Source organism: Cervus elaphus, chromosome 5 (assembly GCF_910594005.1).
Source record: "Cervus elaphus chromosome 5, mCerEla1.1, whole genome shotgun sequence".
Classification (NCBI taxonomy): domain Eukaryota; kingdom Metazoa; phylum Chordata; class Mammalia; order Artiodactyla; family Cervidae; genus Cervus; species Cervus elaphus.
The window spans coordinates 31,753,934-31,766,223 of record NC_057819.1 but is presented as its reverse complement, the minus strand read 5'-3'; the positions used below and the strand labels follow the sequence as shown (position 1 = coordinate 31,766,223).

The following is a 12,290-nucleotide window of genomic DNA, read 5'->3' as shown; positions in this document are numbered from 1 at the left end:
TACCATGCTCATGGACACCGCTGGAAGGCAGCTTCTCCACACGAGCTATCATGTTCTTATTTCTACTTTTACGGGCAGATGGAAATAGGCTGAGTCCCCAGCATGAGTTCTGAAATCCTGCAAGGGTTGCCTGGCTGCGCATCCAGCATCTGCAATGTGCCAGGCACTGTGCAGCGCATGGTGGCCCCACATGGAGCTGATGGCTGCAAGACCAGAGAACCCCCAGCCACAAGGGTGAGGAGCTAATAATCTAGGCTTCCTTGTCCACAGCAGAGGTGCTGTGAGCATCCATGAGATGCTCTTCTTCTGATTTAGTCAACATGCACAGGAAAGGTAGAGCTTATTCATCTGTGGATCCCTTGTATCCAGGATGTGCCTGGGACACAACGGACAATTAACAAAGGCTTGCTGAACGTATGGCACTTCTGCACTGAAGGGCTGCCAGGTGAGGCTGGCCTGGTTTCAGCCTTGAGGCTGGACTTATACCTCCAAAATGAAATCCCCATTTCAAGCATTAGTGAGTAGGTAACTCTACTGAGAATTTTGAAGGGAGATAGAGTTTTTCCTCAAAGTCACAGAATACTACTTAATTAAAAAAATCCTACTTAGACGTGTCTGCCCCACCCCCAAGTTCTCAAAATCCCCTATAAGATCCAGAAGATCCTCGTTCCCTATTCCCAAATCTCAGAGTCCCTGGTCTTATGCTGAGCACATCAGCTTCTTCTTGGCAGATGGAGGACACCATTGAGATGCAGCACTTGTATTATAAATACTTGCCCCCACCCTGTCACAAAAGCAGGATGGGATGAGCTGAGGACCGCTTTCTTCTGGAAGTCATGCTCACGCTGTGTGCTCAGTTGTGCTGACTCTCTGTGACCCCATGGAGCCCGTGAGGCTCCTCTGTCCACGGGATTCTCCAGGCAGGAACACTGGAGTGGGTTGCCATACCCTCCTCCATGGATGTTCCTGTCCCAAGAATCAAACCCAAGTTGCCTGCGTCTCCTGCATTAGCAGGCAGATTCTTTACGACTGCACCACCTGGGAAACCCTCTGGAAGTCCTACAGCTGCGTGATTCTTCTGTTACGTAGAGGAGGAGTAAGACCCAGGCTCTTCTTCAAATCCCAGCTCTGCGGCTCACTGGCTGGGACGCCTGGGTGGTTCACTTAACCTGTCAGCTTTCTCATCCATAAAACGGGAGCAGTAAGGGACCACACCTCAGTATGTTTTGTGAGAGCTGCAACCTGCTGGTGGGTTATGAATTATTTAGCAGATCAAACCTCGTGTTTTAAAAAAGAAGCAAGAATGAAAATAGAGTAGAGGGCAGAGCTAACACTAATTTATGACACTTTTGTTTGTCATATATAAAGATGATTGTTACTGGATCATGATGTGAAATGCATTAGCGTGGGCGGCAGACAAAAGAGAGCTTTAAAAACCACTGATCTATTTCACACAGTTCCTGTGAGGATTAAACAAATCAATACATGTAAAACACTCAGCCCAGTGCCCATACAGTAAATGTTACCTACTCACTCTCTGACAATTCTTGGAAAAGGTAGGCCAGGTAAGACATTTCAAAGAACTACTAAAAGGTCATTAATTCTGAATAGTTAATTGTGAAAAGAACTGAGAACTTGTAATAGAGACATGAAAAAGAAAGGCAAAAAATTAAAATAATAAAAACCAAGGAGGATGTTCCCTTTATTCATACTATAGAATGCTGAATAATAATTTTGATGAAAACATAAGCTAAAGATCTGGCTGATTGTTCTCCAACATTTCCTGAAAAATATTTTGGGGCCTTCCCTGGTGATCCAGTGGCTAAGACTCTGTGCTCCCAAATGCAGAGGGCCCAGATTCAATCCCTGGTCAGGGAGCTAGATTCCACAACTAAGAGCTAGATAGCCACAACTAAGAGTTCACATGCTGCCACTCAAGATTCCATGTGCCACAACTTAAAAAAAAAAAAATCTCGAGTACCACAATTACCAACACAGCCAAATAAATAAAATATTTTTTAAATGCATTTTGACATCACATAGTAAGATTTTTATGCAAAAATTCTGTAGTGTATGTAGTCAATCATGCGTGCATGCTGCGTTGTTTCAGTCATATCCGACTCTTTGCGACCCCATGGACTGTAGCCCACCAGGCTCCTCTGTCCATGGGATTCTCCAGGCAAGAATACTGGAGTGGGTTGCCATGCCCTCTTCCAGGGGATCTTTCCAACCGAAGGATCAAACTGGCATCTCCTGGGTCTCCTGCATCGGCAGGTGGAGTCTTTACCACTAGTGCCACCTGGGAAGCCCGTAGTCAATCATACACTTTAGCAAATGATACAGCTACAACTCTCAGACACAAGAACAAGCTTCCTTCTGCCTTGTAACCTATTGTCATTTTCATGAGAAAAGGATGGATTCTATCCCCATTTAGTGCGTGTGGCTATGGGCTGGGCCATGGTCTGCAAGGGAGTGCAGCCTGGATGCTGCTGGGGCGCTGGCCCCCATCCCCAGGGCTGCGTGGGCTTCCCCGGCTGGCTCACTCACTTCACTGCAGGCCTGGCATCTCCAGGACACCAAAGAGCTTCTGCACAGGGGTTCCATGGGGTAGGTCCCAGCCCACACCATGCTTCCTGTCAGCTCCACAAGCCGGGTAGAGAAATTCTCCAGTTGGTGCCTTGGTTGTAAAACGTGCGACTTTCAGTTAAATTATTCACAGCCTCGGCTTCAGCTTTAAAAGTGCTATGTCTAACACTTCTTAATATTTTTAGTATCACTCTTTTTAGAATACTTTTATAATTAGCACAAATGTTAATGCACACAGACTGCAAAGATTTCTGGAGTTTTGCACATGAATAAGAAAACAATTTATGCTTGCATCCTGGCCCTCCTGACAGAGGTGGGCTCTTCAACAAGTGTCTATTTATTCCTACAGAAATTAGCAGTAAGAAAAAAGAATACATCTATAGGCTTAAAAATGTCAATAGCTGGCTCTTCTTGACCTGTGTTGTTCAAGATAAGCATTCAGCTTTCTCTGGCAATACATGTGCTATTTGGAGAGCTTACTGTATTGATACTCTGACAGAATCTGGATTTTGACAACGCCCTGAAACTCTTAAATCCATTTGCTCAACTTTGACTGAGCACCTACTAAGTGCCTGGCACCACCTGGGCCTGGGGCATAAAGTTACAGCACAGAGAAGTTTTAATAAGCTCTGTCCTTAACAAGCCTGTATGCATGGAATAAATAAACAAGACGATATCAGACAGTGTTAAGTTCACATGATTTTCTTTAAGCAACCAGGACAAAGGTTTATTCTCCAGTCAGTGGTTGGAGAACACCGTTGTGAAAATGGTACATCTCAACTAAAACTAAAATCCAGCAAGAGCCAGTCATGGGAAGGGCACATCAGATGTTCCCCAGGAAAATGACTAGATCATCTGAGTGTGTCTCTTTAAAAAAATATGTATGTACTCCTCCCCGTATATATGGGGAACATGTAGAATGGCAATTCACTCCAGTGTTCTTGCCTGGAGAAACTCATGGACATAGGAGCCTGGCAGGCTCCAGTCCATGGGGTCAAAAAGAGTCAGACAGGACTGAGTGACTAACACTTTCACACTTTTATTTTGATGGTGGAAGTGATGATGGTGGTGGTGATGGTGATGATGGTAGTGATGGTTGTGGTAATGGTAGTGGTGGTGGTGGTGATGGTGGTGATGATGGTGGTGGTGGTGGTTGTGGTAATGGTAGTGGTGGTGGTGATGATGGTGGTCATGGTGGTGGTCATGGCAGTGGTGGTGGTGATGATGAAGGCAGTGGTGTGGTGGTGGTGGTGATGGTGGTGATGATGGTGGTGGTGGTGATGACAGTGGTGGTGGTGGTGATGGTGGTGGTGGCGGTGATGATGGTGGTGGTGGTGATGACAGTGGTGGTGGTGGTGATGGTGGTGGTGATGATGGTGATGGTGGTGATGGCAGTGGTGATGATGGTGGTGGTGGTGGTGGTGGTGATGATGGTGGTGGTGGTTATGGTGATGGCGGAAGTGTGGCTCTGAGTGCGAACCCTTTCTCTCAGTTTGATACAGAGGGTACTACATCTAAAACAGTACACGACAACAGCTTTTGTTGACTGTAACACTAATGGTACTTCTCTTAAGAGTTTCTGCTTATTAAACACTTGAAAAATATAAAGTTCTTTAAAGTTCAGCAGTTGTGTTTCTAATCACAGAAGAGTTGAAGCACTTAAAAGGTCAATTATTGTCTGATAGGAAGGTGTCTTTTTTAATAAACCAAACAAGTTAATTGGCAAATCAAATTCTGATTAACACATTTTAACTCCCAAACCACAGAATTACTTTAAGACTACATAGGGTCCTCAAAAGCACCACAGGTAACTTTTCAGTTTTAATAAAATTTCTTTAAAACCCCCTGAATAAAAAGACAATGTTCTTCCCATCAGGATTTCAAAATATACCAATTTTTAAAAATAGTCTTCAGGGGACTTCCCTAGTGGTCCAGAGGTTAAGTCCCCATGCTCCCATTGCAGGGAACATGGATGTCATCCCTGGTCAGGGATCTGAATTCCCATATGCTACACAGTGTGGCCGAAAAAAGCAAGAAAAAGAAAAAAAAAATAGACTTCATTTTTAGAGAAGCTTCAGGTTCACCACAAAATGGGAGTGGAAGGTGCAGAGGTTCCCTACGTACCCACTGCTCCTCTCATGCACAGCCTTCCCCAAGAGCAGCATCCCCACCAGAGGGCACGTCTGTTATGACTGACCACCCGGAGTCCATGGCTTCACGGGGGTTCGCTCCTGGGTACACATTCCATGCCCTCTGGATAAATAATGACACGCGCCCACCACTACAGCACCACACAGCATAGCTTCACTGTCCTCCCCCCATCTACCCCCACCCAAACCCTGACAACCACCGTCCCTTTACTGTCTCCATGGCTCTGTCATTTCCGCGATGTCACACGGGGATTCTCACACAGCACACCATCACATCAGCCTTTCCCGACTGCCTTCTCTCACTTGGTCATGAGCTTTTAGGTTTGCCGCTGTCCTTTCACGGCTTCATAGCTCACTTCTCTTTAGCATGAAAAATATTCGACCAAAAATACCTTACATTTTAATCCCTCATCTAGGATATAAATTCTAGCCTAGCCCTGGTGAACTACTCACTCTATATTTATACGCCAAGTTATTTAACTTTCCCACGTCTTTTTAGCCATAGTCTGAACTCTGAGAACGAAATCTACAAAGGATTTTGGAAGGCATAAACATTCTCTTGGTCCTTTGCTCTTCCACACAAATAAAAGTGATTTTGCCCAACTTCACAAGGGATTTTAATTGAAATTACACTGAATTTACATATTTATTTGTGGAACTCGATCTCTCTCTCTCTCCAGATAATATATATGCATTCCTCTAACAACGATTTTAAAATTTCTCCCTGACAGTATCACACATCTTTTCTCAGAAATATTCTTAGATCTCTTGTAGTTTTGGCTGCAGCGTGCATTACTTGTTGATTCTAATTTTTCTTAAACAGGTATAGATGAATACAAGTCTAGAAAGGAAAGACCTAATGTGAAAGAACTGACAGATTTGTGAAGAGAAATGTCTATTCTTGGAGCACGCCAAGGGTCTGGCCTGAAATACAAGAAGCACAATGAAATGAAGAACCCGAGCTTCGTCTAAGCCGCAGTATAGATGGTCAAGCCCAAATCAGCGCTATCCTTCCAAGCCCTCCTCTTAACCTCAACTGTGCCAAGCTGGCCCAACTGTGAAAACCAGCTGCATGAGTGAGTTCTCCAACAACAGAGGGCCCTCCCGGAGTTGAAACCCAGACGGCGCTTTGCGTTCCCAGGGCACACTGCACAACGAGCCGCCCTTCCTGTGACATCGGCCTGCAGGGGGCGCACAGACCCCTGGTGACTTTCTGCCGGGGAACTGCACCCAGTCCTCTCAGACTCATCCCAGATCAGGCTCCTCTCTATGGAGGATGATTTAAAAAGAAAAAAGAAGAGGCTTTTTTTCCTTCTGGTGTGATGTGTGATGTTCAGTTTGGGGCAGCCGTCAGAAAGCCAGTTCATCATGAGGACGAGCCGGTGTCGGCTGTGATCTCGGAGCTTCTGCTGCCTGGCACGTGCAGCTGCAGATATTCCCCACGTTCCCAAGGTGTCGGCCTCGGGAACCTTAGATGTGAGTGGACATCTGTGAGACTGAAGGTCAGAGGAGCTGCCCACGAGCACTGCACTCCAGTGTACAAAGGCGCTTCCCAAGGAGGGCAGGTTAAGCTCTCAGACGCTGGTGTGTGTGGCCTGCAGTGAATCCGTCACCTAAATGCAGGGCAGGCAGGGGAGCCCGGTATCTCGCTGTCAGAGGGTGGCGTGCAGATAAGCCAGGTGGGGAGGGTGGGATGGTCCCTGTGCTCATGAATAATGGGCAGCAGGGAAACCAGCACCAACTCACATTTAACTAAACACAGGTACAGGCACAGACAGCAGTGTGTACAGAGCCACGGATACACACGGAACACAAAGCAACAAAGATCAAAGATCCCGAGTGCCGCAACTAACTGCCAGCACAGCCAAAAAAATATTTTTCAAAAATGACTTTTTACCTCTGTGATCATTCTTCCTAAAACCCAGAACCCCAGTCTAGTCACGTGAGAAACATCAAACAAATTCTAACAACTGGCATTCTACACAATACCTGACTGCTAGTTCTTGAAACCATCAAGGTCACCAAAACAAAGTCTGAGAAACTGTCAGAGTGGAGTGGAGCCAAGTGAACATGACAACTATTAATAAACACGCCACCTTATTAACCAAGATGTTACTAACAGGGAGGATTGTGCAAGGTACATTGATGCTCCCTACTATCATCTCAACTGCTCTGCAAATCTACAACTGTTCTAAAAAATAAAAATCTATTTAACAATATTTTCCCCATCTCTCAACTAGTAAGACAGGAAGTTACAAATTTAGGGAAAAAGAGAAAAAACAATTGTCATTAATTTTCCACGTCTTCTCCTGCTGATTGAGGTCAAACAGTGGGAGTCCCCGCTCTGCTTCAGGATGCGCACGTGGTCCCACATGGTGTGGGTGATGAGGAGTAGAGGCCTGGGGAGCAAATGAGGCCTCAGTGGAGGGAGACCCGTCCTGGGAGCATCCGATGACTTCAAAGTGGCTCCCAGAAGGAAGGAAAGCAGAAGGCCCCTCCAGCCCCACGTCTGGCATCCCCTCAACAGGAGGCTGGGAGCCTCAAAGGAGAGGTGCCTGGTTCACGAGCTGAGTCACCAGGGAAGTCAGAGTTCACGTTTGCACCAGGTTCACATCTGCCTCCTCCTCCCGAGAAAATGCCCAGATACAGCTGCTATGGACCTGTCACTTCAATGCACATTCAGCCCCTCAACGTTCCTGCTTCTCTGAGGCCAAAACAGACTCATCTAAGGAGTGATTTAGAGTCAGAGGACTACCAAACCTAGGAGGATTCTGAGGTGCGCAACGTGAACCTTCACACCAAACACACGATGAACCGAGAAGTTGCCCAGGAACACCCAAACTTCCGCCTAAGGTGCCAACTTTCTGTTGGCACCAGCTCCCCCCAGTGTCTCTAGTCTTTTCTGGAACAAGAGGGAGCAGAAACAGACACATAAGAGAAAGTTACTGTGGGAACCCTGTGACCTCAGGGCTCAGAGCAGGACTCGGTCAAATACTGGTCATGTTTGGGCAAAGAGTGTTCACTACACAAAGGTGTGCACGCATACATGCTAAGTCGCTTCAGTTGTGTCCAACTCTTTGGGACCCTATGGACTGTCCAAGCTCCTCTGTCCATGGGATTCTCCAGGCAAGAATACTGCAGCGGGTTGCCATGCCCTCCTCCAGGGAATCTTCCTGACCAGGGATTGAACCCGTGTCATTTACATCTCCTGCATTGGCAGGTGGGTTCTTTACCACTAGTGCCACCTGGGTGTTCACCACATAAAGACAAATACACCAAATTCTATGAGCTGCTAAGGCAGCAACTGGGATGGAGCATGGCCTTGCCTCAACTGTGGTTCCCGCTTCTTTTTGCCTGGAGACTCAACCAAGACAGAGCCAGCCCCAGCCAGGCCTGACTGGAGAGGCTCCAGGGGCTGGACTCTGGGACACCAAGACCATCACACCGTACACTCTCAGCCTCCAGTGGCTGCTGGATGGATGTGACTCAAAGACCCTCCTGCAGGGTGGATGCTGACTGCGCCCCGTATGGATGCAGATCATCCCAAGCCCCGTGGAACACAAAGTCAGATGATCCTCTTACCACTCCACAAAGCGGTGTATCCCAGGTTTTACGTTTATGTAAAAACTGCTACAAATGAAAGCAACACAGGTCTAAATAATGGCAGTTACACCTCTGACCAAGTTTACCTAAGATGGGATCAGGGAACCCAAAGTGAATCAACTCACTGAAACCAATCATACACGGAATGTTGTGTACTTTTCATCACGTGACATATATTAACCAAACAGGTGGACTCACAAATTCCATCTCACCTGGCAGTGAACTTGGAAGCAGAGCGATCCCGAGCAGGGTGAAGGGCTCGGCACCACATGGAAGGGACCGGAGGGAAACAGAAATGACTTAAGGCAGCAAGTCCAGCCCAGGCTCAGCACAATGAGCGCCAACCGGCCACAGTAGGTGCCCTGAGTCTGCTGTGGGCACAGCCCACACACCCCTGAACCCTCCAATTCCACATCATTCACACACCACCTTTCTTTCACTGCAAGGAATCTATATCTCTGATCTGAACCACAAATCAAAATCAACAGCAGTATCAGGTATAAGAGCAGCAACCAAGAGATCTTAAAAGCAGTCTCGGCAAAGTTTAAGGCTTTGAGACAGGCTGCGACCCGGGACCCTCTGCTGTAGTGCGTGGGCCTGGACAAATGTCTCAACGGATACAAAGAAATTAGAAGGGGCTAAAAATAACTGCCTGCATGTGCAGTTGGGGCAAGTTATGGACAAAAGACACAAAAAGACCAAAAAATCTAACTGCAACTTCTGAAGATCCAGGAACAAAAGCAGAGTGTTGGGAGTAAAAGCACGGTACTGTGCATGCCCTCTGCACATACCACCACCTAAGGGGTGGGCAGACCACCTAAACCACCCCTCCAGCCTGATCCCTGGATGCACTCCTACCCTCACCCCATGTAAGGAACCAGCTCAGCTCACTCCTCTCTCCTCTCCAGGAGCAAGCTAGGGCACCTGTTACTTGTTCTCGCTACCCTCTGCTGCAGCAGGGGCCTAATAAAGCCTTGTCTGAATTCTGTGTCTGGTCTCTTGTCAATTTCTACTGATTAAGGAGGCCAAGAACCCTGGTCAGTAACAGCCTGACACAAGGAGAAAAGGCACCGGAGATAAAATCTAGAGCAGTATGTCTGCAGGACAGAAGGAGTGAAAGGGTAGCAGGCAGCCCTGCCACGGTCACAGTCAGAGTGACACCCACAGACACTGGCCCTCCCCTGATCTGATCCTCAGCACTCAGCAAGCAGGGACCACTGGCTCAGAGAGGCGTCTCTCTTTTTAGAGGGACATTTCTCAGTGTGCGTTCACCACCAGGGCTCATCCTGGTGCACATCATGCCTGGACACTGCCCCTGAAGGCCCAGAGCTCAGAGTGCTCACCCCATGGACGACGCCAAACAGGAGGAGAAGCACACGTACCTGACCGGGCAATGCCGCTGTCCCTGTCTTCGTTCTGTCCTCTGCTCGGCATATCAACCGGGGTGCTGTGTGCTGTGGGAGGCAAGGAAACCTGGTCACCTGGCCATTCAAATCAACCGCGCTCGTTTTACGATGGCTAGTGAGGACCGGCGTGAGCGTACACAGCGAGGAACGAGAAAGCAGAATTCAGTGCAGCAAAGACGGAGATGGGGGAGGAAGAGGAGGGGGGAGAAGGAGAGGGGGAAGAGGAGAGTAGGGGGGAGGAGACGGGGGAGGAGGAGAGGGGGAAGAGGAGAGTAGGGGGGAGGAGAGGGGGAAGAGGAGAGTAGGGGGGAGGAGAGGGGGAAGAGGAGAGTAGGGGGGAGGAGAGGGGGAAGAGGAGAGTAGGGGGGAGGAGAGGGGGAAGAGGCGAGTAGGGGGGAGGAGGGCAGGAGGAGAAAGGGTGAGGAAGAGAAGGGAAGAGGAGAGGGGAGGTGGGGGGGTAGGGGGGAGCAGAAGAAAAGAAGGGGAGGAAAAGAGAGGAGAGGAGAGTCGGGGGGAGAAGAGGGAAGAGGAGGGGAGAGGAGGAGAGAGGAGCAGGGGGAGGAGGCAGGATCAGGTGCCTGTCCCTACTGAAGCACAGAGACTTTTCTGATACTCACCTCTAACTGAATCATAAACTATGTGGGCATTTGATACAATGAACCGCATCCTGCAGTAGATACTTTGAGGCATTTTCCTCATTAGTAGATTTTAAATAGTATTTAAGTATTTTCACTATATTAGAATGTATTTCAAAATATTAAGAAACTTCAAAATGTTTTCTAATCAGTTTTAGTAACAACTATAGGCAAGCTAGAGAACTACGTGAAAACCAGTTCATAAATTTGAAAAATGTTTCTCTGTTTTATAACCCATTCTCTTGGTAGATAGAAAACACATAATTATTTTCAATTATTTTTTCCTCCACTTCTTTTCCATACATACCTAGATTCAGAAGTATTGTAGACTTACTTAGAAAACACTCTACTTTATACACAGTATCAGCAGTAAAATAGATAACTAACGAGAACCTACTGTATACACTAGGAACTCTACCCAGCGCTCTGTGGTGACCTAAACGGGAAGGGAACCCAGAAAAGAGGTGATATATGTACACGTAAAGCTGCTTCACTTTGCTGGACAGTAAAAACGAGCACTACATTGTAAAGAAACAATACTCCAAAAAAATTTAACAAAAAAAGAAAACCCTGTAAAGGATTACAGACTTCTAGGAATGCTTCAGATCGGTCTTAACTGTCTCCTTATTGAGCTAGAAGGGAGCTGACACGTGGCGACAGTTAGCTTTACAGTGCACAAGGTTGCCCTGCCTCAGTGTTATATTTGCCAGCTCTTTTGTGAAGCACATTTATTGTTACAATTTTAAGGACAGTGTATAAACAAACATGTTCTCCTCACTCTGAAGTAGGTAGGAGAGTGTCTGTCAGTTAACTAGGGTGCCTAGCATATTCTGGGCTACAAAGAAAAATGGAATGAAGCATACCATTTGCCATAAACACAACCTTTAAAGTTAGCAGTGAAGACTTCCACACTTGTTAATCATGCCCGCCTACAGCAGATAGCAGACAGCCTCAGCTAGAAGACCAGGCTCTGCTCAGAGTGTACCCACCCAGAGAGACGGAGACAATCACACCTGTAAAGAAGCTGGAAAATGCATTTGAGCTACTTAAGTGCCAGAGAGAGAGAGAAAGTGAGTGAGGCTGGCCTTCCATGCTGTTGTTAGAGTGACTTTTGAAGAGACTGTGCAGCTAAGGATGCAGGTGAAAAATGGACTAAAGATGCCATAGTAAAGAGAGACAGTTCACAGCAGCAGAAGAGGCCAAGGAAGATCAGAAGATATTATCCTCTTAGAAATACGAAGGGCTCATTTTGGATCAAAATCAGCTTACACTGGGGTATTAACGGAGACTTTTACAATAGGGGTTCATGGGTGGAAGTTTCAGAACATGGGGAACTTGGCAGCATTTGGAACTAATTATCTCAAGAGCCCCTTGGATTTCTAGAGAGGTGCCAAACAGGATTTGTTTCCAAGAACCTGCCCAGGATTTATTAACGTGTGCAGGTCACACCGTGCTCAGCATTCCACACAAACCTGCAAAGAAAGAGGCACTGCGGCTGAGCCGGAGAGGTCCTCCCTCGGCCGCCCCTGGGGGCAGCTTGCCGCCGCATCCCTGCAGCGCACCTGCGGCGGAGACAACACAGGGGGCGGACAAGGTACACACAGAAATAAACACAGATTAAAGATACTGCCAGAACAAAACAACACCGGAAACTCAAAAGAAAGCAAAACGCACACCCGCAGCGGGGGGGCCCAGAAAGCAAGACCCGTCTATGCGGAGGAGTTTACCTAGGTTACTTCCAGTCCGACAGGGACCCAGGTTATTCTGATTTGTGTTCAGTTTCCCCAGGTTAGGATCTTGGTTGATGTATTCAAAGCTGTCTTGCAAGCTATGTCCAGAAGGAGATGGAAGGGACAGACAGGAGAGAAACATCAAGAGATGAATACAGCTGCTTGCTAACAGACTCTCAG

General features: G+C 47.3%; 1 protein-coding gene across 8 annotated transcripts in view; it reads right to left on the bottom strand.

The window, feature by feature from the left end:
• Positions 1–12,290, bottom strand: part of FNIP2 (folliculin interacting protein 2) — a 123,912-nt gene that overhangs the window by 42,936 nt on the left and 68,686 nt on the right. For 6 of the 8 annotated variants that reach the window (XM_043902302.1, XM_043902301.1, XM_043902304.1 and 3 more), the window contains 3 exons: positions 12,108–12,208; positions 11,853–11,942; positions 9,722–9,793 (listed from right to left, as the gene is read on the bottom strand). In XM_043902302.1, coding sequence (XP_043758237.1) covers positions 9,722–9,793; positions 11,853–11,942; positions 12,108–12,208 — 263 coding nt within the window. The remainder of the gene's footprint in view (positions 1–9,721; positions 9,794–11,852; positions 11,943–12,107; positions 12,209–12,290) is intronic. The other 2 variants (XM_043902307.1, XM_043902303.1) reach the window with 1 other exon arrangement.